The 15,489-nt window shown below is 37.9% G+C and overlaps 2 protein-coding genes across 4 annotated transcripts in view; both read left to right on the forward strand.

Annotated features, from left to right (window-relative positions):
* On the forward strand, positions 1–12,489 carry rab38c (RAB38c, member of RAS oncogene family). Of its 3 annotated transcripts, none has more exons than XM_087301683.1 (4): positions 1–374; positions 444–641; positions 3,909–4,189; positions 11,855–12,489. In XM_087301683.1, the coding sequence occupies exons 2-4, from the start codon at positions 449–451 to the stop codon at positions 12,020–12,022; spliced, it is 642 nt and encodes a 213-aa protein (XP_087157809.1). In that variant the 5' UTR covers positions 1–374; positions 444–448; the 3' UTR covers positions 12,023–12,489. The 3 variants fall into 3 exon arrangements, with proteins under 3 accessions (XP_087157809.1, XP_087157808.1, XP_087157807.1); XM_087301682.1 differs by having other exon boundaries at positions 1–370; XM_087301681.1 differs by having other exon boundaries at positions 1–641.
* A 1,477-nt stretch (positions 12,490–13,966) lies between these two features.
* Positions 13,967–15,489, forward strand: part of wu:fj42b12 — a 38,079-nt gene continuing 36,556 nt past the window's right edge. The window contains 1 exon segment of the mRNA NM_001366697.1: positions 13,967–14,770. Coding sequence (NP_001353626.1) covers positions 14,641–14,770 — 130 coding nt within the window. The 5' untranslated portion in view covers positions 13,967–14,640.

Here is a 15,489-nt window from a genome sequence, read left to right on the forward strand (position 1 = left end):
ATCATTTCTGTAGGCAACGACAGCAAACTGAAGAAGCAGAGTTCATCCTTTTGCTTAAACTATAGTCTTTTCGTTTTGTTTGCATGGTTTTCGTTTTTTCTGACTTTAATTCATTATTATCTTATTTATTATGCATTTTTAAAATACTCCACTTAGTTTTTTTCTTATATGGAAATGGGAATGTACCACACAACCTGTGCTTGTATTTAGTAAGAGTCTCAGTAACATGTTGACACAGCGATCTGACTTAACTTTCGCCATTATATAAACTTTTCAAGAGCGCGTGCCTTATAAACTGTAATCCTTCAACAATGCTCAATGGATAAGCTGTGATACATAAGAACACTCATGTGCTACAAACTGTAAAAAAGTAGGTCAGTGCGTTTATGATCCGGGTGTTTACCTTATTACTATTTTTATTTTCTTTTTCTTTTTTCTTTAAGTCGTCATGCAGAAAGAGCATCTGTTCAAAGTTCTGGTCATCGGAGACCTCGGAGTTGGAAAAACGTCAATAATCAAACGATACGTTCATCAGATATTCTCTCAACACTATCGCGCGACTATAGGAGTGGATTTTGCTCTGAAAGTGCTTCACTGGGACAGTCAGACGGTGGTCCGGCTTCAGTTATGGGACATAGCAGGTATGTCATTCAGTATATGTCTTTTTTTACCCAAATTGTGTGTGTTTTCTTAAGTTGCTGAATTTAGGAGATCTACATTACTGGTGTTATTTTTGCTGGCCAAAAGGTATTGAAGTATTAAATATCTCTATAAGGGAACAGTTATTATTTTGAGGGTAATTCTAATATGATAATAATATTTATGCTATTGCCTGAAAGTTCTTCTCTCTAATTTCCCTTGAGTGAATGTGAAGGAATGTCTTGAGTTAATCTCAGCTGGTCTCATACTCGTGCTAAAGTCACATGAGAGCTTCAGACCATAAACACACACACACACACTCACTCAGACAGAAACACAAACACACACACAGACAAAAATGAACGCACTAATACTTAAATTAATCTTGCACTATTTACTTATTGAACCTTTCTATTCTTGAGGTGAACTATTAATCTTTTTACTTTAATCAACAGAAAAAACAATGTCCTTGTTAGCATGTTGCATTTACTTAAAATAATACCAATATAGGATGCAAAATGACATGCAATTATCTCTAAACCTAATCTGGATCAAGTAAATAGTTAATTAATCTTTTAACCGCCGAACCAAGAAAAAAAAATTGAATTGCATTTCTTAACTCCCAATGTCGCTAGTTAACACACTCAATGCATTTTTTGCAACACATCCCATAATTTCTGGAATATCAAACTCTACCAAATGGTTGATATGTCGGTTTATGGTAAAAGTACTGGAATTAATACAAATAATATGATCATGTACTAAATATACTATACATATATATAGTATACTGTATACTAAATGATCTTTATTTATTGTAGTATGGCATAAAATATTTCAGATTCTCAATTAAAATGTTTTCGTGTTTCTTTACAATAAAACCAAAATCAAGGTGTAGTAGTGCAACAGGATTATGTTTGTTTGATTTTTTGTAAACCAACAATGCTGTGTGTGTAAGCCATTATTAAAACATTCAGTCATTCTTTACATGACTTTAACAGTTGTAATTCATTTATTCGTTCATTTTCTTTTCAGTTTAGTCCCTTTATTAAACAGGAGTTCGCCACAGCAGAGTGAACCACCCACTTATTCAGCATATATTTTACACAGCGGGTGCCCTTCCAGCTGCAACCCAACACTGGGAAACACCCATACACTCTTGCATTCACACATACATTACGGCCAACTTAGTAAGGCGATCGTGCTACCCACTGTGCCACAGTGACGCCCAGTCATTATTTAAAACAGTCAAAATATGGTCAACCAGCGGGCAGTCAAAGGGTTAATACTACTCAGTACATAAATGTGTAGTTACACTACAACAAGGACACTACTCACGCTTCCCTTGTTCTGTCTTGTGTTAAACACCAAACAAGATATTTTGAGGGATGTTGCAAAGCAATTAACCTCCAGAGTATTTGTTACTCCTACTTCGATGTCCATGGCTATTTGTTTCCAACATTCTTCAAAATATTTTCTTTTGCACAAGAAAGAACAAGTTTAGAAACACTTGAGTGTTTCTAGGCATGGGGCGATTTTTTGCCAACGCGTTTCCTACAGTATATGTAAGAATTTTTATTTAAATTTATTTAGTTGTTTTTTTAGGACAACAGAATCTCCAACAGGAACTATATACCAAGATTCTGTTTTAAATTGTAATGAAATCTGTGTTTTTGAAACTAATGAAGGCAGCAGAAGTCAAGGATTCATTGAATTATTTAACCTGACATTTTTCCTGTTACAAAATATTTTAAATGTTTCTCAAAATAAAATATATTGTGTTCAAAGGGGAGAAAAGAAGTTTTAATTTTTACCCGGACACTTAAAAAGAATATATTTTAGAGCAGTAATCAAAATACTGTGAAACCGTGATATTTTTATCCAAGGCTACACTATTAGAAACGTATACTGGCCCATGACTAGGGCCAGACGGAATCTGTGGACATTTGTTGCTATTTCTGCACAGAATTTTGGTAAAAATCTGCAGATTTATGTGGAAGGATTTTGGGAGTATCATAACTAAATGTATGAAATAAAAAGTAATACCTTTTAAAATTGTATTTAGTTTTTACAATGCAAATCCAATTAGATCCACTTTATTTGGTAAACAAAGCAAGCCTCTCATTTAATATCTCTACTAAAAGATAGAAAATATTACTTTACAAACTATATTGTAAATAAATCATATAAATATGTTCATATTAGTCAATAATATTACTGAAATTAAATTAAAAACTGAATAAATATGAATTTACACACATTTACCCAAGTAAATAAACAGAATCAACAATAGCCTAAAAATCTGCAGAAATCTGCGAATTCTGCGCGCACAGATTCCGTGTGGGCCTACCCATGACTACTTGAGTGTGAGTAAATGATGAGGACGTTTTCAGTTTTTGCGTGAACTGCCCCTTTAACAGCACAGACTAACTACATTGTTGGAAACAAGTGGTATTTGTTTAGTTTTCAATTAAGAATGAAAAGCAGAGGTGTCTTCAATCACCCTGAAAGGGTTTGTTTTGTAGTAACAGCCATCTGGATTCTGAAACGAAACTGATGAAAATTTTTGATTTGAGACAAAATATTTTATTTCACAAAAAAAGAAGTTGCTAGCAAGTGACAAATTCAAACTAAACAAAACATTTCATGAAAATGGTACTGCTACACCACTGATTATGCTGTGTTTTACCACATAACTTATTAGGGGGACAAAAGACATTTGAAATTCAGCTGAAATTACCTTGATTTAACCTGTTTGTTATCTTATAATCCGTTATATATTGAGAGATTACAATACTGTTACTAGTAATGTTCTCTGCGTTAATTTTAAGTATAATCAAAAACTATAACAGATAATAAGGAAGAAGTTAAACTATGTTCAAATTTGCATATATCACTTGCCCGGATGAGCCTGTGTTGTCAATTTTTGATAATTTATTATCATCAGGCATGGCTTGATTGACCAATCATTATCATGCACTCCAGAAAACATTTTCAGCAATGAATAATATCAATCAGAATCCATCCAGCTTTAATAAAAAAATAGCATTTAAAGTGGCAGACAACAAAATTACAGCATGCGTTAATTTTAAAAAGAACAGTATTGTGCATTGGTGTGGGTGCTTATATAATTATTTACATACAGTAGATGCTAATGTAGCTCACATAAAGCTTTAACACTCGAGGGTTAAAACATGTTGCTATTTATAAATGCTATTCATATCTAAATGATGTTTAACCTTCAGCTTTCCGTCCCACATTCGTCACAGGACAGGAGCGCTATGGGAACATGACGCGGGTTTACTATCGGGAGGCCGTGGGAGCCCTCATAGTGTTTGACGTGACCCGATCCTCCACGTTTGACGCAGTGCTGAAATGGAAAGACGACCTCGACTTGAAAGTCTCCCTCAATAACGGCAAGCCTGTCCCAGCTGTCCTTCTAGCCAACAAATCTGACCAATCACGCGAAGGCCTGTGTTCCCAGATCCCAAAGCTTGATACCTTCTGCAAAGAGAATGGATTTGTGGGCTGGTTTGAGACCTCTGCAAAGGTGAGCTGGTTATTTTGTGACCTTGAGTATCATGTTGTTGTTTTTTTGGGAGAAACTAGAATTTTGTGGGTGCTGAATGTGTTCAGCATGATAGATTAGTTCTGCTCTGTTTTCACATGTTGAAGTTAGAATTATTAGCCCTCCTGTGAATTTCTGTTTCAAATATTTCCCAAATGAGGATTTCTTTTTACAGTATTTCCTATAATATTTTTGCTTCTGGAGAAAGTCTTATTTATTTTATTTTGACTTGAATATTTTTTTTTTAAACCATGTTGCAACACAGGCTCATTCTGAAAACTTAGCCCTATATACATTTCTGGAGATCACAAATTATGTAGCCAGAGGAACGTATGGCTGCATTTTGTCTTTAACAGGAACAATACAGGGCGGTGCAACGCTGTTCCTTTTCACGCTTACCAGCTGACCACTTTTCTCCGTACGGCTTTTCCACTGTTACCAGTTTGACTTATCTCATACGTCGGCAAACTTGTGACACGGAGTAAAGTTGAGCAAAGAACGGTTTCAGAAAGCAGATAAGACAAAAACTTAAAATACACAAGTTAATAACAGAGTGAGAATGTGGTAGAATCTGAAAACATGGTAAAAATCAGGCTGCCGCAAGGGCTTTTTTTTCTTGATTGCTTTTGAAAACACTGTTGGTTTCAGTTTAGGGAAGTGGGTGGGCGCTGGTCAATCGGCACTTTTTAAAACACTATTGGTTGAATTTAGTGAAGGGGATGAATGCATGTGGGGATCGGTCAGTTGGTCAGCGGCCCATACCTGTCAACCCTACCCCTACAATTCTATCCTGCTATCATCCTGTAAAGGTATTTTCCTGTTTTTCTCGCATATTTTCAATCTTTCTATGAAAGATGGCAAAAAACATTAAAGAGCCGATCCCATACCGCTGAACCACCAGGGGACACACCTTGCTCTTAAAAATGTGAATCTGTTTTGTGCTTTCATTTTATTTAGGCATGAAAATAAATAGACACTTTAAAATAAATAAACAAAAAACAGCAGGGTTTCCTTCCTTTTCATTACAGGCGCCGTCCCCCCTCCTATGCAATCCTCAAAACAATTAGTTGTAGTGTAGTGTAGTCATGTAGAGGTGTGTGATTGTCAGATTCTGTATGGATTCTTTACACGGCATTTGAAGCAGAGCGAAAGTGGACACTGTTATTTGCATCCTGCTATCATACTGTAAAGGTATTTTCCTGTTTTTTTCCCATATTTTCCATCTTTCTATAAAGGATGTCAATGAACATTAATGAGCCGATCCTACCTATATGCAACCCATACATATATATAGGCATAAAAACACTTTAAAATAAATGTAAAAACAGTGGGATTTCCTTCCTTTCGATTACAGGCGCTGTCACCCCTCTTATGCAGTCCTTAAACAATCAGTTAAAGTAGCAGTGCGTGACTGTCAGACGTGCTCCATAGTGATAAATACAACACAGGCTCATTCTGAAAATGTAGTCCCATGAACATCTCTGGAGAACGTAAATTATATAGCCGGATGTACGTATGGCTGCATTTGTTTTTTTTAAACGCATGCAATGGGCCAGTATGACGGCGTTCCTTTTCTCGCTCACCCCCTGCAACCAGTTTGTCCCGTCATGTACGCCGGGAGACTTGAGACACAGGGCTCTATTTTGATGGTCCATGCCCAGAGCGCAAAACGCAGGGCGCAAACGCTTTCAGGGTGTGTCAGAACGCATTTTTGCTAACATAAGGACGGGAAAATCTGCTTTGCGCCATGGCGCATGGTCTAAAAGGGTTTAGTTAATTTTCTTAATGAGTTATAGGTGTGTTTTGAGAATAAACCAATCAATACTGCTAATAATAATAACATTATACAAAAGCAAATTGAATGAACTGAAAAACATTTGAGCGCAAATGCATTTGCTATTTAAACAGTGTGTCGCAACACCTCAAATTGACCCTTGCGCCAAGCTTAAAGAAGTAAAAGACTATTGTGCCGCACCTTGCGCCACATTGCGCCGGGTGTATGATAGGGCCCACAGAGTGAGACACAGACGACCGTGCCACAGCAACTTCTCGTGGTTTTGCAAAATCAAAAACTGCAAAATTACATATTGTGCAAAAATACGTAAAAATATGGGACGTATTTCGCAGACTCCAGAAACGTCTATCGGACTACTTTTTTAGAACGAGCCTGTGTTTGATAAATAGATGCCGTTTCCCAAACCGATTCTGTACATGCCATTTAAAGCAGAGCGAAAGTGGACACTGTTAACCCTTATAAGCTATCTGTTTTTCCACATGCCAATGTTGACAGGTATGCTGTGGCTTTCGGGGAATTTACACAAGAAGAGAAGGTGCAAATTTAAATTTCAAAAAGCGTACACAGTGGCCTCTGGTTGATTTATGCGTGAACAGCAGGCGCGAATAGCACTCGCGAGAGAACTTTGAGATCTCAAAAAGCATACACAGCTGCCTCTGATGGATTCGCGAAAACAGAAAAAAAAAAAAAAAAAAAAACAAAAACAAAGCTCCTGGGACATATTTTTGCACTCTTTATGAAAGTATATAGGGCTACGTAATCAGAATGAGCCTGGGTTGCTCTTTTAAGGTCAACATTATTATCCCCCTTAATCAGTATTTATTTTTGATATGTCTACAGAACAAACCATTGTTATACCATGACTTTCCTAATTACCCTAACTTGCCTAATTGATCTTGTTAACCTACTAAGTCTTTAAAATGCACTTTAAGCTGAGTCTTGTATCTAGTCAAATACTGTGTACTGTCATCATGGCAAAGATAAAAGAAATCAGTTATTAAAAATGAGTTATTAAAATGTATTATATTTAGAAATGTGTTGGAAAAATCATCTCTCCAATAAACAGAAATTGGGGATAAAAAATACAGGAGGGCTAACAATTATGATTCAGTTGTATGTAGGGGGTTTTGTATGTTTAGCTGTGTTTGCATTTAGCACAAATACAACAAGAATGCATTGTGCTCGTTAGCAGGAAGGCCTTTGTTTATGATCTACATGCCTGCTTTAACGAATTACACAGTTATGTGTGAAAGGGGAATGATGTGCATGTGGCTGATAGGGCTGTAAAGTGGTTTCTTTACTTTATGAGTATGCTTTTTGATTTCCATATCACTCAGTTTTTATTTAGCTAACATAGTCAAAATCCTCTATTGAAGTTTTCAGCTGACTCTATATATTTTTATAACCATAATCTGGCATAGAGTTGTGCCATACAACTGTTGCATTCATAACAGAGAATATGTCACATGATCTGAGCTGTTTAGACAGCGTTTCTTTATATGTAGACTGAACCAAAAATGTGCCATATTGAATTGATGTGACAAAATGCTGATGGTAGGTATGTGTGCAGTGAATGGAGTTTCTAGTTAGATAAGTATTAGAATAATATTGGACTTTTGTTTTGTAGTAAGATTTCTTTAAAGGAAATTAATTATTTTATTCCACAAATATGCACTGATCAAAAGTGACAGTAAGAACATTTATGATCTTGCAAGACACATAAGATTTTACCAAAACAGTTCAAGATAAATTATTCTTTCTGGTAATAATCTTCACCAAAATGCATCACAGATTCCACAAGGATATCCCACGGTTTATTTGTTTTAGTATGAACAATAATAATACATTTTAAGTTGAGCAATACTTTTGTAAACAGTATGTAATCTGTAAAAAAAACTAAGTTGACAATGTAAAATTTGAGGCAACAAACTTCAGGACATTTTTGAGTTGACTCAACTTTCAATTACTTCACTTGACTCAATTTAGGTTGAGTAAACTCAAAAATGTCCTGACATTTGTTGCCTTAAAATTTTAATTGAACTTTTTTACACTGTAGTTTAAAATAACTGATTTATTCGATATTTTCCACGATGACAGTACATGATATTTTACTAGCTTATTTGTAATTATTCAGCTCAAAGTGTATTTTTAATGGTTAACTAGGTCAGTTAAGTCAATTTGAAAAGTAATTGGACAACAGTGGTTTGTTGTGTAGCCAACAAAAAAAAATTATATATATATAAGTGAAGTGATACTAAGTGAAGTTTTTTTATAAATTAATTTCAAGAGTATAGCGTGCTTATGATTGCTAGCGTCTGGATCCGCATTATCCAATTCCAATGCACCTATCAGACGATTCCTAAGCTACTACAAATACCCTGGGTTACGTACCACTGCTATCTTCGTTTTGAAGAATCTCCCCTTCCACCCCTACTCCTCCTTCTTCCTAGATGGGTGACACAGTGGCCTAGTGCTTGGATTGTTGCCTTACAGCAAGAACGTCTCTGGTTCCAGGCTTTACCAAACCAGCAGACATTTCAGTGCGGAGTTTGCACTTTCTCCCCTTGCTCACATGGGTTCCCTGGTTTCCTCCCACCGTCCAAAAACATGCAACATAAATTAATTGAATTATAAAAATATTAATTATATTAAAATATAATTAATCATCAGCAAAGTGTGAACTCTTGAAAAGAAGAAAAGTTTAATAGGGGAGATTGAGAAAATTTTGCTCTGTTAAAAGTTACTTGGCAACTTGGTGGCGCAGTGGGTAGCGCTGTCGCCTCACAGCAAGAAGGTCGCTGGATCGAGCCTCGGCTGCTTTAGTTGACATTTCTGTGTTGAGTTTGCATGTCCCTCCCGTGTTAGCTTGGGTTTCCTCCGAGTGCTCGAGTGCTTCCCCCACAAGTTTAAAGACATGCGCTATAGGTGAATTGGGTAAGCTTAAATTGTCAGTAGTGTATGAGTGAGAATGAGAGTTTGTGTTTCCCATTGATGTGTTGTAGCTGGAAGGGCATCCACTGTGTAAAACATATGCCAGATAAGTTAATGGTTCATTCCGCTGTGGCGACGTCAGATTAATATAGGGACAAAGCCAAAAAGAAAATGAATAAATGAAACTTATGAAATATTACTTATGAAATATTTATTCATTCATTCATTCTTTTTTTTGTCGGCTTAGTTCCTTTATTAATCCGGGGTCGCCACAGCGGAATGAACCACCAACTTATCCAGCAGGTTTTTTAGTTATTGCTGGAAATGGCATTAAAGAAATAGAATGCATTTAAATTGTATGTCATTGGAAAGCTGACAATTTTCAAATCATTTTCAATTCACTTTTATGAGACTTAAAAAAACATGTACATTTCTTACTAATATATACACTCAACAGCCACTTTATTAGGCACACCTTACTAGTACCGGGTTGGACCCCCTTTTGCCTTCAGAACTGCCTAAATACTTTGTGGGCATAGATTTAACAAGATACAGGAAATATTCCTCAGAGATTTTGCTCTGAACTCATTGTCATGTTCAAGAAACCAGTCTGAGGTGATTCCCACCTTGTGACATGGCTCGTTATTCTACTGGAAGTAACCATCAGAAGATGGATACACTGTGGTCATTATGGGATGGACATGGTCAGCAACAATACTCAGGTAGGCTGTGGCGTTGACATGATGCTAATAGGCCCAAAGTGTGCCAAGAAAATATGCCCAAACCATTACACCACCACCAGCTTGAACCATTGAAACAAGGCAGGATGGATCCATGCTTTCATATTAACGCCAAATTCTGACCATCCGAATGTCAAAGCAGAAATCGAGACCAGGCCCGGATTAAGAACTCAGGGGCCCCTGGGCACATTGTCTTGTAAGGCCCCCTACCACCCCTATAGTTGAATTTAAAAAATAAGAATAATGTAATAATTTTTAAATAAAATTAATCTATAATTTGTTGCCCACAAATTTAAATAAATGCTATATAGTACATATGTATTTATAGTCTACAAAGATTTAACTTATTTTTCAAAGCATTGAATAAAAATATTAATAAAACTATATATATATATATATATATATATATATATATATATATATATATATATATATATATATATATATGTGTATGTATATGGTATTTTAATGTATTGCTTTTACAAACTTATAAAGCATATTATTGACATGGCATATAACGCACAATGCTTCTCCAATCCAGTTCTATGAATCTGAGTTCTATCAATCTGAGTCTTTCATAATACAAACACTGATTTACTGTGTCTCTCCTTCTCTCCCTGTATTTTCTCCACTCTTCTCGTGAAGAAGACTTGATTATAAACCTAAAAGTATCCGAAATCACAGACACTATACCTCTTCTCTCCCGTCTCTCTCCTCTTCTGGGCCTTTCTCTCTCTCTCTCCCTCTCTCTCTCCTTTTCTGTCTGTCTCTCACACGATGAATCCAGTCCGCGCTGCGCTGCCGTTAGCCTCCTCCGCCTGGTTAATGCTAGCTTCTTATCATTTAAAGTTACCATAATGTCTTCTGTACCCTCATTCTCCTTATCATAGGTCTGTTTAAAGATGGTGTGTATGGAAAATGCCTCAATGAAGATGCCTCCTCTCCTCTTTCTCTCGCGTTTGCTAAATACACTTGTCCACTCATTTTTGATCTATGACAGATATAACGTTATACTACAGTCCGCTCAGTTTAGTGCGGGTTATTACAAAACTGACGTTTCAGCGCTTGACCAATTACAGCATTCTGTTTAGTTAAAGAAAGAAAGGCAGTTTAAATATAATAATAATATTAATGTGCTATCGCGATTTTTTTGCTCAGAGGAAATACAGTTGTCTGAGCAATATAGTTTTTGCAGAGAGGGAGGAACCTACAATAAGGCTAAACATTATTTAATACCCACGAGACACTTGTGACTTTATATCACATTTACATTATTTTTAAAAAATGTTTTCTTCCTGATAAAAATAAATATATTTCCAATCTGATATGTAATGGGGAGAAAAAAAGTAGCACGAGTTCAGCTGATGGTGGATTCGAACCGAGTTTATAATTTATCGCGCCAAAAGATGAACCTGTGCGCTTTACAAGTGCGCCACTGCGGCTGTAATGTTTTATGGCTCTTCCCTCTTCTTGTCTCTATCAATCAAGCATCGACGGGCGTAAACCCTGAAAAGCGTATTCCAACTAGACGCGCTATTTGCAATTAGCGAAAAAAAGACACTCCGAAATTGTCCTTTTTTTTCTCCCCCCTCGCAGGGGCCCCTAGTGCGAACGGGCCCCTGGGCCTGTGCCCATAATGCCCATTGGTTAATCCGGCCCTGATCGAGACTCACCAGACCAGGCAACGCTTTTCCAATGTACTATTGTCCAATTTTGGTGAGCCTGTGCAAATTGTAGCCCCAGTTTCCTGCATCAACAAGGCATTTTCGCACACAATGGATACTTTCTCTTTTTCAGACCATTCTCTGTAAACCCTAGAGATGGTTGTGCATAAAAATCCCAGTAGATCAGCAGTTTCTGAAATTCTCAGACCTGCCCATCTGGCACTGTCAACCATGCCATGTTTAAAGTGACTTAAACACCCTTTCTCCCCCATTTTGATGCTCGGTTTGAACTGCATCAGATCATTTTGACCATGTGTACATGCCAAAATGCATTAAGTTGCTGCCATGTGACTGGTTGATTAGAAATTTGCATTAACAAGCAGTTAGACAGGTGTACCTAATAAAGTGGCCGGAGAGTTTATTTAGCGTGTGTGTGGCAATAATTAAATTTTTATGCTTTGCAATAATAATATCTGAATGACACCTTTATTCTGTTTCATTTTATGCCCGACTTAAGGAGAACTCAAACATTGAGGCGGCAGCAAAATGTCTGGTGGATCACATTTTGGCCCACGAGGAAAACATCGTCAACAACACAGACCCAGATGTGGTGGCCCTGCCCGGGTACAACAACAACACCAAAGAGCGGGTTCGATCCAGATGCATGACGTGTTCCAAGTCATGAACACAGAAAGATATAAATCACTAAGAAACAAATAACAGGTTATCATAGGTTCAAGGGGACTCAGCCATCCAATATGGCACCCAAAACATTGAGATACATCTTCCAGAGATGAGCCATGTAACAAAATGGCGGGGACTGTGAAGAAGAACTGTGCTGATTATATGTAGCGTGAAATATCACATAATTAGATACACTGTGCTGGCGGAGCGTTGATTTGATTCATCAGTGTTTTGTTTACAGGTGAACCGTGTTGATTTTAGCCTGGTATCAGCTATATTATGACACTCATCTAGGTTAAAATGTATTTCGTGTACAGACAGTTTGAAAGCTTGTATGAAAAGTGAGCTCTGATCCAGTTTTAAGTAAGATTCAAAGCTATTAAAATGCATGGCTTGCACAGCTCCAGTATGTAGGAATGTTATTCTGCAATCTCTTGCATTAAAAATAAAATGCAGTATTTTCCCCTCCATGCTCCTAAATATGGTATTTAGCCCGTCACATGATCTAAGCTGTATAGACTGTTCTTTCTTCTGTGCTATGTTGAGTTTTTCTGACAAAGTATGCACAGTATTACACCACTAAGTGGCTTATTCCTCAAATTACACTCACTGGCCACTTTATTAGGTACCCTTAGCTGAGATCACATTCAACCCCTTCAGAACTCGTAAATTATATGTGGCACTGATCCATTCCTCAGACATTTAGGTCCATTATTGACATGATGATGTCACACAGATGCTGCAAATTTGTTGGCTGTACACACATGATGTGAATCTTTTGTTCCACGGCATGCTCTATTGAGCTGAGATCTGCTGACTGTGGAGGACATTGTGTGTCAGTGTCATGTTCATGCTTTATTGCAGACCTCAGTTGTAAGTGTGGTTATTTTGTGATACTGCTGTTGGCTTATATCAGCTTGGGATCATTGCCCCCCAGATAACTGCTGGATATTTGGTTCTGTAAACCCCGGAGATGGTTGTGCGTGAAAATCCCAGTAGATCTGCAGTTTCTGAAACCAACATCACATTGAAAATCACTTAAATCAGTGTTTCTTAACCACGTTCCTGGAGGACCACCAGCTCTGCACATTTTCCAATTCTCCTTAATCAAACACATCTGATTCAGATCATCAGCAAAGACAGAAAGCCCTGTAATGGGTGTGACAGACAAAGGAGACATCCAAAACATGGAGTGTTTGTGTGCCTCCAGGAACATGGTTGAAAAACACTGAATTAAATCATCTTTCTTTGCAAAAATCTAATGCTCGGTTTAAAGTTCAGCAGCCTAAATGGCTGATTATATTTTTGTGTAAACAAGAAGCTACAATGTGTGTAAAGTGTCCACTGAGGGTATGCACATTATAATATTTAACACAAAACTGAGATTCTGATTCAAAATATACATATGCAGAGTGCAAAAGCCTATAAGTGCCATCTGGATTTTTCTACTAAAATGTGCATTTTTCTCAGTCTCCGTATGTTTAGGTTCAGTAGTGTCACTTTTGTGGCTAAGAATATGATATTTTCATTGCCTTTAATGTAAAAGAACGGAAAATAAACACAGGAGGCTGAGAAAAATGCTCATTTTAGGAGCAACTTTCTTAGAGTTTTTAGCTTCTGATCTCTTCATATTCATTTGACAATAATTGTATTTAGCAAAGATGCATTGAATGGATTAAAAGTGTCATTTGTAATCTTGTAAAACGCAGCTCCGAGCTAGAACGTTTCCATGCAACCTCTTGCATTAAAAATAAAGCATGCAGTATTTTTCCTCCATGTAAGCTCTTGAATATGTTATTGTAGCCCTGCGCAATTCGGTGGCTGTGCGATTAAAAGAAGCAAGACGCACCATTAAAGACTCTGAAATGGCCGTCTGATGCATTCTCATGTACATACAGAGGGGGTTTTAAAGCAGTGCGGAAATTCCACCTTAAGGTGCCCACCCCAGATATTCTGACACAGGCCAATCGCCCCCCTCTCCAGTCACCTGATTCTGATACTGCCATTTTGCGCGGAGCGTCCGACTGTTAACTATAGGAAATTGGAATTGTTGCTTCATCAAAGATGTCATCGACGAGATGCTGAATTTCCACGTCTAGGAGGACCTCCGCTCCATCTGGGATATCCGTCTGAATATTCCCCCTGTCCGTGGCGCATGCATTCATTCACGTTGACGCGCTGAAGGAATTTGGAAAATGATGCTCGGTATCAAATTCCGTGATGCACCGACTCCGCGCATGCAATGAATCAAGGCGAGATTTTCCGCGGCTAGAATTATCGATTTCACTCCAATCGAACCGGGTTCGCTCCGTTTTCGTCCGTTCAAGCAGCAATTACATGGTTAACCGGCAACACCGGAGGCTAGCGAGTAACACGGTGTCCCTTTTCTTTTGCGCGTGCTGAACGGTAGGCCTATTTAAATAACGATCTGTCATTATATTGCCATCGTTTCAGCGCGCGGTGATTGCCGTTATCTGAATGTCAGAGCATCCTCGCCCGTGTCCGGTTCGCATCAGGGTAGCGCTCTCCGCAAGACCGACTCAAGCCACGGAGCAGGCTCCCACACACCCCTGCAGTGAATAGATCTGTTTTGAGAGACGATTTATTGAAAATCGTAATATGTCGGGACAGTCCATCACGGACCGGATCGCCGCGGCTCAGCACAGCATGACCGGATCTGCGATCAGCAAAGCCGTGTGCAAGGCCACGACGCACGAAGTCAGCGCGCCCAAGAAGAAGCACCTTGATTGTAGGTTAAAGCAGAAAAAACGCTGCGAAATGTCACCCGTTGTGTTGTGCACTTGTCATTTAGATTCTCTCTCTCTCTGTCTGTCTCTTTCTCTCTCTCTGCTTGGCCGCTCGTTTGCTGGTATTTACCACCTAATTCAGATGATTACAGCAGATGACTTCTGGACTGCCATTATAGAGTTCATTTCATCAATTAACTGAAGGTCACCGTGGCACGTTCACGGTTAATGCTAATTTGAATGCGTGATTGACACGCTGACCAATTTGCATACGACAGGGAGCTCACACTCGCAGGCGTTACACATTTTTATTTATTTATTTAATTACACATTTGCTCGCAATGCATTCTGTCTAGATGATGCATTCCACAACAGAGAATCATTATAACTCAGATTAATATGTCGATCATCATTATTATAGGAAACATGCAATGTCAAGGGCATCGCATGACGAAACATAGGCTCAGATTGCTTGTGAGTGGACCCGGTATTCATGCTTTTCTTCTCTGTTGACTTCCACTGTTCTGGTCTGAGTCACTGAAGGTGACAGCAATATCAATGCAGTGATGTTTTGTAGCTTAGGTGTTTCATATGGGTTCTTCTGAAGATATTTGCTACGTTGCATTTGTTAGGGCGAGACACTGCAGACAAAAACACTTTTGCTCATGAACCTGTCATTATTGACAATTTTAGCAATTTCAAAAAAATATATATATATTTA

The sequence above is a fragment of the Danio rerio genome, chromosome 21 (assembly GCF_052040795.2).
Source record: "Danio rerio strain M-AB ecotype USA chromosome 21, GRCz13ab, whole genome shotgun sequence".
Classification (NCBI taxonomy): Eukaryota; Metazoa; Chordata; class Actinopteri; order Cypriniformes; family Danionidae; genus Danio; species Danio rerio.